This window comes from Neltuma alba, unplaced genomic scaffold (assembly GCF_004799145.2).
Source record: "Neltuma alba isolate B1F8T4 unplaced genomic scaffold, ASM479914v2 tig00011122_pilon, whole genome shotgun sequence".
Lineage (NCBI taxonomy): Eukaryota > Viridiplantae > Streptophyta > Magnoliopsida > Fabales > Fabaceae > Neltuma > Neltuma alba.
In genome coordinates, this window is record NW_021635859.1 from 53,636 (window position 1) to 65,738 (window position 12,103).

At 34.4% G+C, this 12,103-nt stretch overlaps 1 protein-coding gene across 7 annotated transcripts; it reads left to right on the plus strand.

Moving 5' to 3' along the window:
* The first annotated feature begins 2,682 nt into the window (after positions 1–2,682).
* Positions 2,683–7,531, plus strand: LOC114761511 (serine/arginine-rich splicing factor SR34A-like). 7 transcript variants are annotated; one of them, XM_028950904.1, is made up of 14 exons: positions 2,683–2,849; positions 3,605–3,869; positions 4,014–4,128; positions 4,459–4,524; positions 4,607–4,681; positions 4,760–4,865; positions 5,142–5,188; positions 5,298–5,355; positions 5,984–6,033; positions 6,128–6,184; positions 6,323–6,402; positions 6,486–6,554; positions 6,651–6,705; positions 7,130–7,531. In XM_028950904.1, exons 3-14 carry the CDS (start codon positions 4,042–4,044, stop codon positions 7,148–7,150), a joined length of 771 nt encoding a protein of 256 aa, XP_028806737.1. In that variant the 5' UTR covers positions 2,683–2,849; positions 3,605–3,869; positions 4,014–4,041; the 3' UTR covers positions 7,151–7,531. The 7 variants fall into 7 exon arrangements, with proteins under 7 accessions (XP_028806737.1, XP_028806740.1, XP_028806736.1 ...); XM_028950907.1 differs by having other exon boundaries at positions 3,797–3,869; XM_028950903.1 differs by having other exon boundaries at positions 3,605–4,128.
* Positions 7,532–12,103: the final 4,572 nt, after the last annotated feature.

Genomic DNA, 12,103 nt, shown 5'->3' on the forward strand with positions numbered 1-12,103 from the left:
TTAATTTTGTTCTATTAACATCGTTAACTCTTACATAAATACTAAAAATGCTAATATAATAAAGTTACAAGAGTTAATGTTGCTCTAAAAAGTGAAATTAAATAATTTAATTAGGATAAAAAAATATAAGTGCCAAATCATTAAAAAAAAAAAGAATAAGTATCTCCAATATGATGCAGGCCACGAATAGGCGCAAATCTTGGTTCTTGCAGCCACCACCGCCGAAGGAGCTTCCCACCGTGAGTCCATTGGGTTCAAATTTGGGCTTAGACTTGGGCCTGGGCTTTTGATCCAGATATGATACCCCAGTTAAATTCTAATTTTTGCCATCTTTATCTTAAATTTTAAATAAAGCAGAGTTAAATCATCCAGGATAAAATTAAAAGAAAATATTCAAGATGTTTCGTATCTTTCACTAATAATTATATATCCGAAATAAATTGAAGAAACCTTATATCAATAAAATGTATGATGACAGCTTCATTTTAATCGGGATCCTTGTGAACATATATTATATAATCTTTTCCCAGCATACTCATTTATACCGATTATTTGTAAATATATAATGATTTATGCCAAACATTAATCATAAAATCTAGATCACCAATCACCAATCGTGGAGACCTTTTGGTCCCATTAATACCACACGATATAGGTCCTATTTGCTATCACGATTAAAATAACTTATAAACACGTTTTATGTAAGTCAAGACAAAACTCCTCTTACATACTTATCTTGTATTTCGTAAATCACAATTAAAAAACTACTTATAAACTATTTCAAATGGGTCCATAACCCCCCAATATGTAATTTATGATGCGTTTAAATTACTTTAAGCTTGTTAGTAATTTCTGTAAGCTCGCTTACCATTTTAACCAACATGTTTGTTACTACACAATATAGTCTAATTACTTGTTCGTACAAGATTGACCTGTGCTGTTTCCGAAACTGGATTTGCAAGAAGAAGCCAAGGAAAAGAACGATGATGACATAGGTTTTGGCTTGCTTAACTAGGTTCTACTTCTGTTACTTCTCTTTGCTTGCCAGGCAATCTAGGACCTGTTTTGCCTCGCGGCTCTATTGATTTTTTTTTTTTGAATATCCATTCAAGATGTTCTAGCAATTAGTCGAATCTCAAGGTAAGTGCCTTGTTAATTAAATTTGAGATAATTATATTCAAGTTTTAAAAAAGAGATTTAATTATTCTAAAATTTATTAACAACTGAAAAATACGCAATAACAAGTTTCAGAATAAATAATGATAATTAGTTTAGATTAGTTGCTTGTTATTGAAATTTTTTTACAATTAAATTTTTTCTTAGCACCTCATGATAATTCTCTCATTCGATTTTGGTGGTTTCATTCCTGTCTCATGATTTGAGCAATTCCTTTGATTATACAGTAAAGTGAAATAACATCCAAGACAAGCAGCACGATCTATAACAAAGCACACTGAAATCTGAAATTAATCGGGCTCCAACTCCTGATAATGTATTCTCTCTGGCATTAATTGTTTTTCATTTAACATCTAGGAATTTAGATCTCTTCCATTAAGGAGGATACTTCATATCAGCATATATTTTAAATACTGATAAATACTGACATAATGAATTTAATTTTAAACATAATAATTGCCCCAAAAAATTATTATTTGAAACAAATGATGTTAAAATTAAAAGAAGCGAGGATGCTTTATAAAACCAAGCAATTAAACTGAAACATTGTGTAAGATTACTTAACACGTGCATTTTTATTATTTCTATATCATATTGTTTTTTTTTTATATTAAACCCAGTTATTAATATAAAAGTTAATTTAGTATTGGTAATGGTTATATATGTGTGTATGATTTACTAATACACATACGTATGCGTACTGGTACAACATCATGTTTATCCACCAAACATCACCGTAATGCCCTACTTAGGTCATAGGCTAGTGTTACCCAACCTATTAATATAAAAGTTAATTGGAAGTTGAATTTATTTTTAAATATAAAATCTTAATTAATTCTGTCTTTTAAATTTATTATATTTTTTTAATTTTTTTTATTAATTATGAGGGATTATTATCAAGTGATAGTTCTAATACACACAATAAAAGAGAATATTTTAGAAAAGTTACAATTAATCAATTTAACTAGTTTTTTTAATCTCTTCAAATTAGTTATATAGCTCCTAAATTAAATTAAGTATCGGATGTAATATCATGAGCTAAATTTTTTCCAGCAATTAATAACTTCAAATATTTTATGCACCATTAATGAAGTACTACCTCCGGTCCTAATTATAAGACCCCGTTTGACTTTTTGTTTGGTCCTAATTATAAGACCCCAATCCATTTTGTCTCTCATATTTATGCATTTTTTTCCAAAATAATCCTTCTAATAATGATAGTTCTAGCCAATACACTTAATTAGCAAGGATATTTTAGGAATGACAACACTTATTTATTACAAATAACTAACTTAACTTACTTTCTTAATCTCCTTAAATAAATCAACTGGGTCTTATAATTAGGACCGGAGGTAGTATAAAAGAAATAATTTTAATTAATGTCAAAGAAATTATTTGTTGTCTGGACTTTTGGCAGAGGGACAAAAATTAAAAAATGTCTTGGACTCGTGGTCGAGTAATGGCGTAAAATAAAAGGCGGGCAGAAGTGGGGCAGGATTATTTTGAAGAAAGTGGAGGCCCAGATCTTGTGCCGTGAAGTGTGAACCCTAGAACCTAACCTTTGCTGCGTCTGCTTTTTCCGCATCGGGAACGTTATCTTCGGCCGGAGCTCGTTACGGGGAGGCCCTTGTTCGGTTCGTTGGCCGCCTTCTCTTCTCAATCTTTCATCTTCGGTATAGCTTTGTTCTTCATATTTCTCTTTGTCCGTAATCGGGTGTCTTTGTCTGATTTTTGATGACCAATTGTCGCCTTAGGGCTGCTAAGGGAATCGGCAATTTCGAAATGTTATTCTCATAGATAATTATTTAATGGAACTTTTGTCCTCAAGATTGGTTCTTGATGGCAACTGCTAAAGGCTATGACTTACATGCGGTAGTTCGTATAAGTCATAGCCTTATAAGTTTAAACTCGCTCGTTGCCTGCGCCACATTTGAACTTTCTTTGGTTCAATTAAAAAATGGCTACGACTATCTTATCGCTCGTCCGTCCAACCTCCAAATAACCTGCGATATGTTTGCATTTCTGCAACTGGTAGAGGTTGAGCACTCTGGTTGCCTATCATCTACAACAATTAATATTTTTGATAAAGCTATATAACAAATCCTTCCTTTGTAATTTGTAACTTTTGTGGAGTTGCAATAGATAATCAAAATCGGAATCTCCATGTAGATTTGGCTATTTGCTGCCCTTAACAGTATGTGATGTGTTATATAAATGTATTTCAGTTAGCGGCGCTAGAGAAATGCATTCTTACTACTTCCCAGGACAATTCTATTGCATTAACAAAGTCTAATCAAAATAGGGGTTGTATTACCTTTTTCCGCGGGTTATTTTTTAAATGCTGTTAAAAGAGAGCTGAGTAAGGTAATTGTTTCAGTATATGTCAATATTACCTTATCCCATGACACCAATGCTTTGTTTATGTTAGATGACAAGCGCTTGGACAAATATGAGCTTTGCAATCAAACATAGGGATATAGAGAGGGAGTGGGAGAATCAGGGTGGAGTTTTGGTTATTTTTTTATATTATTGGAGATTCTTGCTCACTCTCAGAAGATCTATACCTGCTAATAGTCTGGAAAGGATTGGGAGATCAAATTTTATTTCAATATTGTTATAGCTTTGGAGCATCTTTGGAGCAAATGAGCAATGGAGCTTGTGGAGCACGGCTCACCTCGAGGATTGCTCTCTTGGTTTGCTTCATGGTTTTGGATTTCTTTACATTTGTGTAATCATTAGAGTAATGATGATAATAAGTAGGCATTTCATTATCAGGCATGACAAAAGAAAGTGAGATATTTTCCCTTTGTTAATGAGTTTCCAAATTTTGCTTGCAGAGGAATTGTAGAAATTATTCTATCAGATATGAGTGGTCGATTTTCTCGCACTATTTATGTTGGCAACCTGCCCTCAGATATCAGAGAGTCAGAAATTGAGGATTTATTCTACAAGGTTTGATGTGCATTTTCCTTGTGTATTATTGGGCAGGGCATTCATTTTATTCTGTGTATCGTATTTCTTCTCCTTGCTTACTCACTACCTGGAACCTGCCTAAATGCTTCTACAATTTGCGGTTCGTTGATTTTTTAGTAATTCCATGTAATTTTTCTTTCGTACTTGTTTTTTTGAGGGAATGGGGTTGGTATTTATTTGCAATATGTAAATTGAGAGTAAGTTTTGTTCCTATTGTTTGTGGTGCAACCATTATTTTAATGGTCAATTTGTATAAATGTTTGAATGATAGTTGCACTAAAGTAGTTTGTCAACATTGTAATTCTACAGTATGGTCGTATATTGGATATCGAGTTAAAGATTCCACCTCGACCTCCATGTTATTGTTTTGTTGAGGTAGCTGCCTTACCCGTCTTTTATTACAAGGAATATATATTTTAATCTTCACTTTCTTATTGTCCTGTTTGCTGGTTGCTAGTTTGACAATGCTCGAGATGCAGAAGATGCAATTCGTGGTCGTGATGGCTACAATTTTGATGGTTGTCGATTAAGGGTATTGAGCTGTTCCAACATTTTTTACTTCAAAGTCATTGATTTACCTTGATTTGTTTCTCATCTATTTGTGTTTTAGGTGGAGCTTGCGCATGGTGGTAGGGGGCCATCATCAAGTGATCGGCGCGGTTATGGTGGTGGTGGTGGGAGCCGTTTTGGCATCTCACGTCATTCTGAATACCGAGGTGTGCCATGCTTATTAATTCTATACTTGTCATGCAATTTTCAAGAAAGAGCTGCCATTTGCGAGTCATTCAAATAATATATTTGATGCATAAATTTTGAAATTGTTGTCAGTTCATAATATGTCTCTTTTTAAAAACTTGTTTGGCATGCATTTTCTTTGCCTTTTTTTCCATGTCTAACTGCGATAATACCTGTTTTTATACAAAGTACTAAGTGGTGTAATTGCTGAAGAGCCTCCTTTTAAGTAAAGTTTTCTATTCTTCATTTGATCACAGTTATTGTTCGTGGACTCCCATCATCTGCATCTTGGCAGGATTTAAAGGTATTTGCATTGTCAAACTTACCTTTTGTTTTTGGCCAGCAAACTTATCCATAGTTCAAATTCAAATTTTTATCACTTTACCAACTATGCCTTGAATGCCCTTTTTCAGGATCATATGCGCAAAGCTGGTGATGTATGCTTTGCTGAGGTTTCACGTGATAGTGAAGGTACATCTACGAAGTATTTTGTGTTTGTGCTATCTCCTCTCCCCACATTACTGTGTTCTCTTTTCCTTGTTTGCCCGGTTTTTCTTGGCAGTGTCTGTTAGCTTGTTGGCAAGAATTACTAGTATGTTGGTTGGAGTAATTTGTTATGTATGCTGATTCATCATGTGAGTACCTAGTCATTATAGAATAGTAATTCATGAAACCTAAGTTGCTGTTTAATGCCTTTTTGTTTTTTTTCAACAACACAACACGAAGTCCTTCTCATGTCTTTGAGTCTTAACACAATGCTTTTTTCGAAGAGATATCTAACTTTTTTGGCATGGTTTGTATCGTATTAAGCATTACTAGTTTTGAAATCTTTTGTGCCATTTAAGTTGAAGATTGATGCATAAGGTTTTAGAATCAAATGAGTGCATAGATCTAACTCTTAGAATGGCAGAGGATTAGCTTTTTAAGGATAATTGCATGCCACAACTTATTTAAGCTCATAACGATATTTAAAACATCCTTTTGGCTGTATTCAAATTTCTATTCAACCGAATGTATTAATTTTATGGCTCAATTTTCCACGCTATAATTTAATTATATATGTTATATACCTAACGTACTTAAATTGATCTTCTTTTAGGCACATTTGGCATTGTTGACTACACTAATTATGACGACATGAAATATGCTGTAAGTGAATTTATAGTTAAATAGTATTTGGTTTAGTGCTGCTCTAAGTGCTGTTATTTGTCTTCCTAACTCTGTCTACTCATCTACTGTGCAGATTCGAAAACTTGATGACACTGAATTTAGAAACCCATGGGCAAGAGCCTACATTCGGGTAACTTTTCTACTTATCTTTAGAATTTCTCGTTTGTGTTTATGGTGCACCCAAATTGTCATGTGGTTTGTGTGAAGTTTTTGTTCATAACTAGAATGAAGTTAAAACTTTTAACAAAGGCAATTGTTTATTGTGCAGGTGAAGAAATATGAGGCCAGTCCCACAAGGAGCCGCAGCAGGAGCCCTGGCAGAAGCAGAAGTCCTAAAAGGATTAGAAGGTAATTCTGTCGCTTCCTGTTTCTCACTAATGTGATGCAGTCGTTGATTCGCTTGTGGTAAACCTTTCTTTTTTGTCATGCAGTCGGTCATTGGAGCGATCTGTGTCTAGATCACTATCTAGGTCTAGATCACCATCGCCAATCAAATCTAGGTATGAGATACAATATATACAAATTGTTGTTGTTACATGTGGTGTCTTGTAAATCCAACCTTTTGATTTGGCATATCCATTTTCATGATTGTATAGGCCAAGATCGCCATCACGTTCTCGGTCTCGGTCACAATCTGGATCACCACGCCAGGTATTTGAACATTTATGAATAGAAAGCACATGATCTTTTAGTCAAGTATGGAAAGTGATGTAACTGAGGCTTTTGTGATGGGTAAATCCCAACATGTGAATTTTGACTTCTATGAGAGAGATTAAGAAGTCTAGCTATTTCCTTGGCCACCTTATCTGTTCTGAACTAATAGCTCACCCAATTAGAGGGGATTCAAGACAATTAAATATGTAGTCTAAATAGTGATGGCCCAAAACAAAAAGCTTTTGCAATGTGGAGCATTCACTCCTTCAAATGCGTGGGTGGAATGCATCTTCTGCATTCAAGTCAGTCTCTAATGTTGGTGGCTTGAAAGGATAGTTATTCTGCATGCTTTTATTATTGCTTTTGCATGGATGATATCGAACAAACGTTTTTCTTATGAAACAAGCATGTGACTTTGCAGGCTCGATCGGCCAGTGGTTGATCACTCCGCCAATGCAGCTGGATCCTTATCTGGGGGTAGCCTCTGGTGCAATGCGGGATGAGTTTTAGATGATGCGGTTGTATTAAGTTATTTTGTTGGAAATTAATCATGCACTTGAGTTTGGTCCTAAAAAAAGGCACTGGGGTTGTGTTATTGACAAATGTTATAGATCAGTTTGGGCGTTTGATGTGCATACGATCACTCTAGGGATTTATGCTTGTCGTATTTATTCGAGACGACTAATGTATTAGTCTGGCCATCATATTATGTTTATTACGTTGTTAGAGGGGTTATTTATGAATGGCGTGGATAACTCAAACGCTGAAAAGGAAGTTGACACCGTAATTGTTGAATAAAGAGAAATGAGACTACCGCCAAGAAGCATCAGTCCGTCAATCCCCTGGAATTAGGCTCTGCAAAGACAAGCAGGTTCCTGAGCATGTTTATAACCTTGAAAGCTTTACACGGTCTGTCCCTGAGATGTATTAAATCCTGTGTTCGCTGTAGGGGTGTCCTTGTGTTTGAAGGATCTAGAGTCAAGGCCGTTCGTTTGCGCCCTTGTGGCATTGGTAAACACTACCGTGGAGCGTTGAATATCTTTTGATTTTGCCGTGATATGCAGAGAGTAACTGAAAATGATGCAAGGATGGATGGAGGTATAACTGGAGATGAAGAGCCTGGGGTGTGCTAGGAAATGGAATCATTGTTTGAAAAATAATTTTATGAGGTACAAAATAAAAATAATGTCTTGATTTGTGTGAAAGTATTTTTTTAAAAATGCTTTTTAAGTTAGTTAAGGGAATCTTTGGATTAAAAATCAAATTATGATTTTAAAAATAATTTTATAATATGTAAAATAAATATGTAGAAGAGTTTATTTAGATTTGTAAAAAATATTTTTTAAAAGTAATTTAAGTGTTTTCAGACGCCCCAAACACTTTCGTTTGTTTGAGGTGAACTACAGCATGGTCCTAATCTTGTGGCCGAGATTGTGAGACCTAGTGGCTTATACTTTTTGATCATGGCTTTTTGGTTTTTATGCTTTGAATCCGTTTGAAATGATTCATAAATAATTTTTTAATAGTAATTTATGAAATATAAGGATTGGGTTGTTGACAGAGCACGATGGCGTCGTGTGATTCATGTAGCCGACCCCACCTAATGGGATAAGGCTTGTTGTTTTTGAATTTATGAAATATAAAATGAATACGTAAAAAGAGTTTTGTTTTAATTTATATTAAACGTGTTTATAAATATTTTTTAAGGTGATTTCAAATGAGTACCTTCCACACAAAGCAGAAGTTACTCTTTGCTGCTTTAGTTTTCCAATATTTCTTTAATCGTAGTGTTGTTTCTCCAAATGTTGGTGGTTTTTTTTTTAAAAAAAAAAACTATCTTCGATGGGGGTTAAGATATTGTTTTCATTCTATTATTTCTTTTAAGGTGAAAATTATTAAAACCAAAAAAAATAAAATAAAGATTTTGATATGAACTTGCAGGTGGACTCTTGTTAGAGCAGCACATGAAGAGAATGATTGAGGTCAAATCAAATCTGAACACTGCCCGGTTGGTTGTGTGCCTGCTAATTTCACGACAATGCTCGTAGAACGGTTGGGTTGTTGGTGGATGAACAAATGAACAATGCATGATTTAAAGGGAAGAACGAAATTGCCTTGAGTGCATTGTACTGTACCATTCCGCATCTTCTGTTTCTACTTTTTCGTTCTTTATTCCCCGCCATCTTCATTCTCTCTGCTCCACTTCCCCTCTAATTTTCATCTCAATCATTAAATAATTAAATTTAATGTAATTATTTATATTTCATAAGATTATTATCACCACATTAAAATCATATTAAATGGGAAAAATAATTTTATAAAGTATTAAATCTGAGCTATTCAAATTTGTGTACGAAGAAATGTTGCTTCTTTCTCCTTGCTTGGGAAAAATATAAAGGAGGGGAGCACCTCAATGGATTAAAATAAAATGATAGGGAGGAGAGGGAGACTTCTCTCCAGAATAAAGAATTTGGAGGATTATTAATATTCCTCAGCTTAACTCCCCCCGCTCTCCTTCAGTCCTTCGTTAATGCTTCCTTTGGTTGGAGGAGAAATCCCTGCCCTTCCCTTGTTCAGGGTTGAGGAAAATCCTTTCCTGTCATTTGGTATGGGGGAAAATATGAGGGGAGGAACCACAAATTCACTTGTTCAGACTCGATATTTGACATGTGAGAAAACTACTTTTAAAAAGTACTCCTCCTGTCTTTAATGTAAGACCTATTTAACTAATTTGATTAGATTAAGGAAGTTAGGTAAGTTAGTTAATTATAAAAAATGTGACATGTTTTTCCTAAAATACCATAATCATCTTTCTTAATACCTCATCTTCCTCTTCTATTTGGTTATAGTTGAAGGAGTATCCATAAGGGTAATTTAGAGAAAATTGATAAATATGAGAAATGAGTCTTATATTTAGAATCAAAACCAACTCACCAATTGAGTCCTATATTAAGGACCGGAGGAGTATTTTTTATAAATCGAAAAAAACTTTTTTATATATTTATTTTGTATATTATAAAATCATTTTTAAAATCATGATTTGAGTTTGGTCTAAACACCTCTAAGTCTGTATTTATTTCAACACTTCAGTCTCTTTACCAACAATCCAAATTTGTCCAGTGTCCACCTATTCATTTATCCATCCATTTATATTTATAAATGAAAATGCATGATTTTTTTTGGGGGGGGATTGCAGGTGTTGGGGTCCACCAGCAGAGGCATGGCTGAGACATCACCATGCAGCACCTAAAAGGACGTTGGTGGGCCCCATCATCATTTGTTACCTCCCTGCTCTGCTCCGACACCCGCCTCCCCAATTCTCTCCCTTTCATTAGTCCACAAACAAAGCCCACCCCACCCTCCTAAATCAGCACACCCCCCTCTCTCCTTTTCCTTTTCCCTTTTTCTCATCCTGCGAAAAGGACGAACTAGCCCAAAGGCTAAGAGGAAACTGGCTACAAATTAGAACATAATTATCAATCATCTTAATGATCTAGTAATATGAAAACTCTTTTATAAATAAAAAAAAAATTACAAGCTCAATTGTGTCTGCAATCTGTCTTTTCAATTTGCCAAAAAGAAAATGGAACACAGGTGTTTCCATTTGGGGGCATTTTATGAGGGAGATGGGTTTTCTATTAAGTTGGTTGAATCATGGAGAAAGAGAAAGAGAGACAAAGATAAGATGCTGCGTCCACGACACACCTCAAAGGACACGTAGAGCCCAACAAAAGCAAAGTTTGAGGTCGACGTTGTGCGTACGTCATGCCTTCCTTTCACTTGGGCTCCTAATAATTACCATCCACATTTCAAGTGTTGGAAAGTCACAAACTTGATCTTATTTTGTAACTTCAAGGCCATTGGTAGTTACCTAAGAAATTAAAAAGAATAATCGGCACCAACATGCCCCCTCCCTCCTCAACTGTTAGTTAAGGTTGGGGTGTGGCAGCCCAAAATTACATTCCTGTCCCGAAAGTTGTGCTTCCTCCTCGTTCATTCCTTGAAATCAACCAATCACGTGTTTTATATTCGACGGCTGTCGACTACACAAGGCAATGATAAGCGACGAGCAACGACAACAATGGAGGGAATAATAAAATGAAAGGCTGTGGCATTTTCGACATTTCCCAAAATTTCCCTGCCAGCAACATTGGTTTCTTTGTGGGCAGAAGAATTCTTGGCTCCTTCCCGGGAAAATGATCGCGGAAACATTCTTCGAGGGGCAAGGCAGTGCCCCCCCCCCTCCAAAAAAAAAAAACATATTTGCATAATTAGTCAGATGGGAATAATAGTTCCTGTGAATTAAACCGCAGACTTGGCATTATGAATTAAGTGGGAGAGAATATTATTCTGCTTCGAAAAATTAGTTGACTGATTTGAATAGATTAAAAAAAATAGTTAAACTAATTATTATAATAAATATATATCATCTTTCTTAAAATATCTTTACTATTGGTTATAACTAATATTGTACAAGAACTACTTTAAAAAAAAATAGAGAATATGATAAACAAAGTAGATTGATTTTTTATATTTAGAACTAAAATAAAAATCAAACCAATTCTTATATTCAAAATGGTAATTCATAGCGTAACGAAATTCCTCTCAGTCATACGGGTAGGTATAGCCATCATCGTCCCCCTCGCCCTCGCCCTCCCCCCCGAAAAAAACTATTGTGATGATCATTTTACGCCGCCCAACTTTCTTTCTTTTTTAATTTTCTTCTCATTTTCTCCCACTGATGCGCATTCATTTCTCAGGAATTTGCTTCTTACAATTTATATATATATTACAATTTTTAATAGAAGAAGCATCTTTAAAATCAGGAGTGCTTTTAAGAACAATTTGTTACAATTTTTAATAACATGTCTCTGAGAAATTGATATGATCATAAATATAAAAATTAGTCAGAAAGTTTATTTTAATTTTAAATTTATAATTTTTTAATATTCTTATTGATTACATATTAAGAGGGTTCTGTAAGAAAGGACTTCTAATGTAAATAGTTAAAAAATATTTTAAGAAAATTAACACTTGTTATAAATAATTAACTCAATAAATTTTTTATCTTGACACATTCGTATCTAACTGCTATATTAAATATCAAGGAGAATGATAATTTTTAGAGTAACATCTAAGTCTTTAGATGTAATTTTTGATCCTTCGTAGGCATAAGCATGTTGGCGAATGGAAAGGAAGGGCACGTGGTCGGCATTTAAATTACCGCCCCCTCGTGCAAGGTTTGTTAATTAAAAATGATGACTTGCCAAACAAATTTTCCAGAACCCATTAATTATATTATATCACACTCATTCTTTAAAAGGAAAAAAAAATGTAAAAGAGAGATTCAATTCCACGATTTCATTACGATAGTACCTCCTGTATTTTTTTTGTG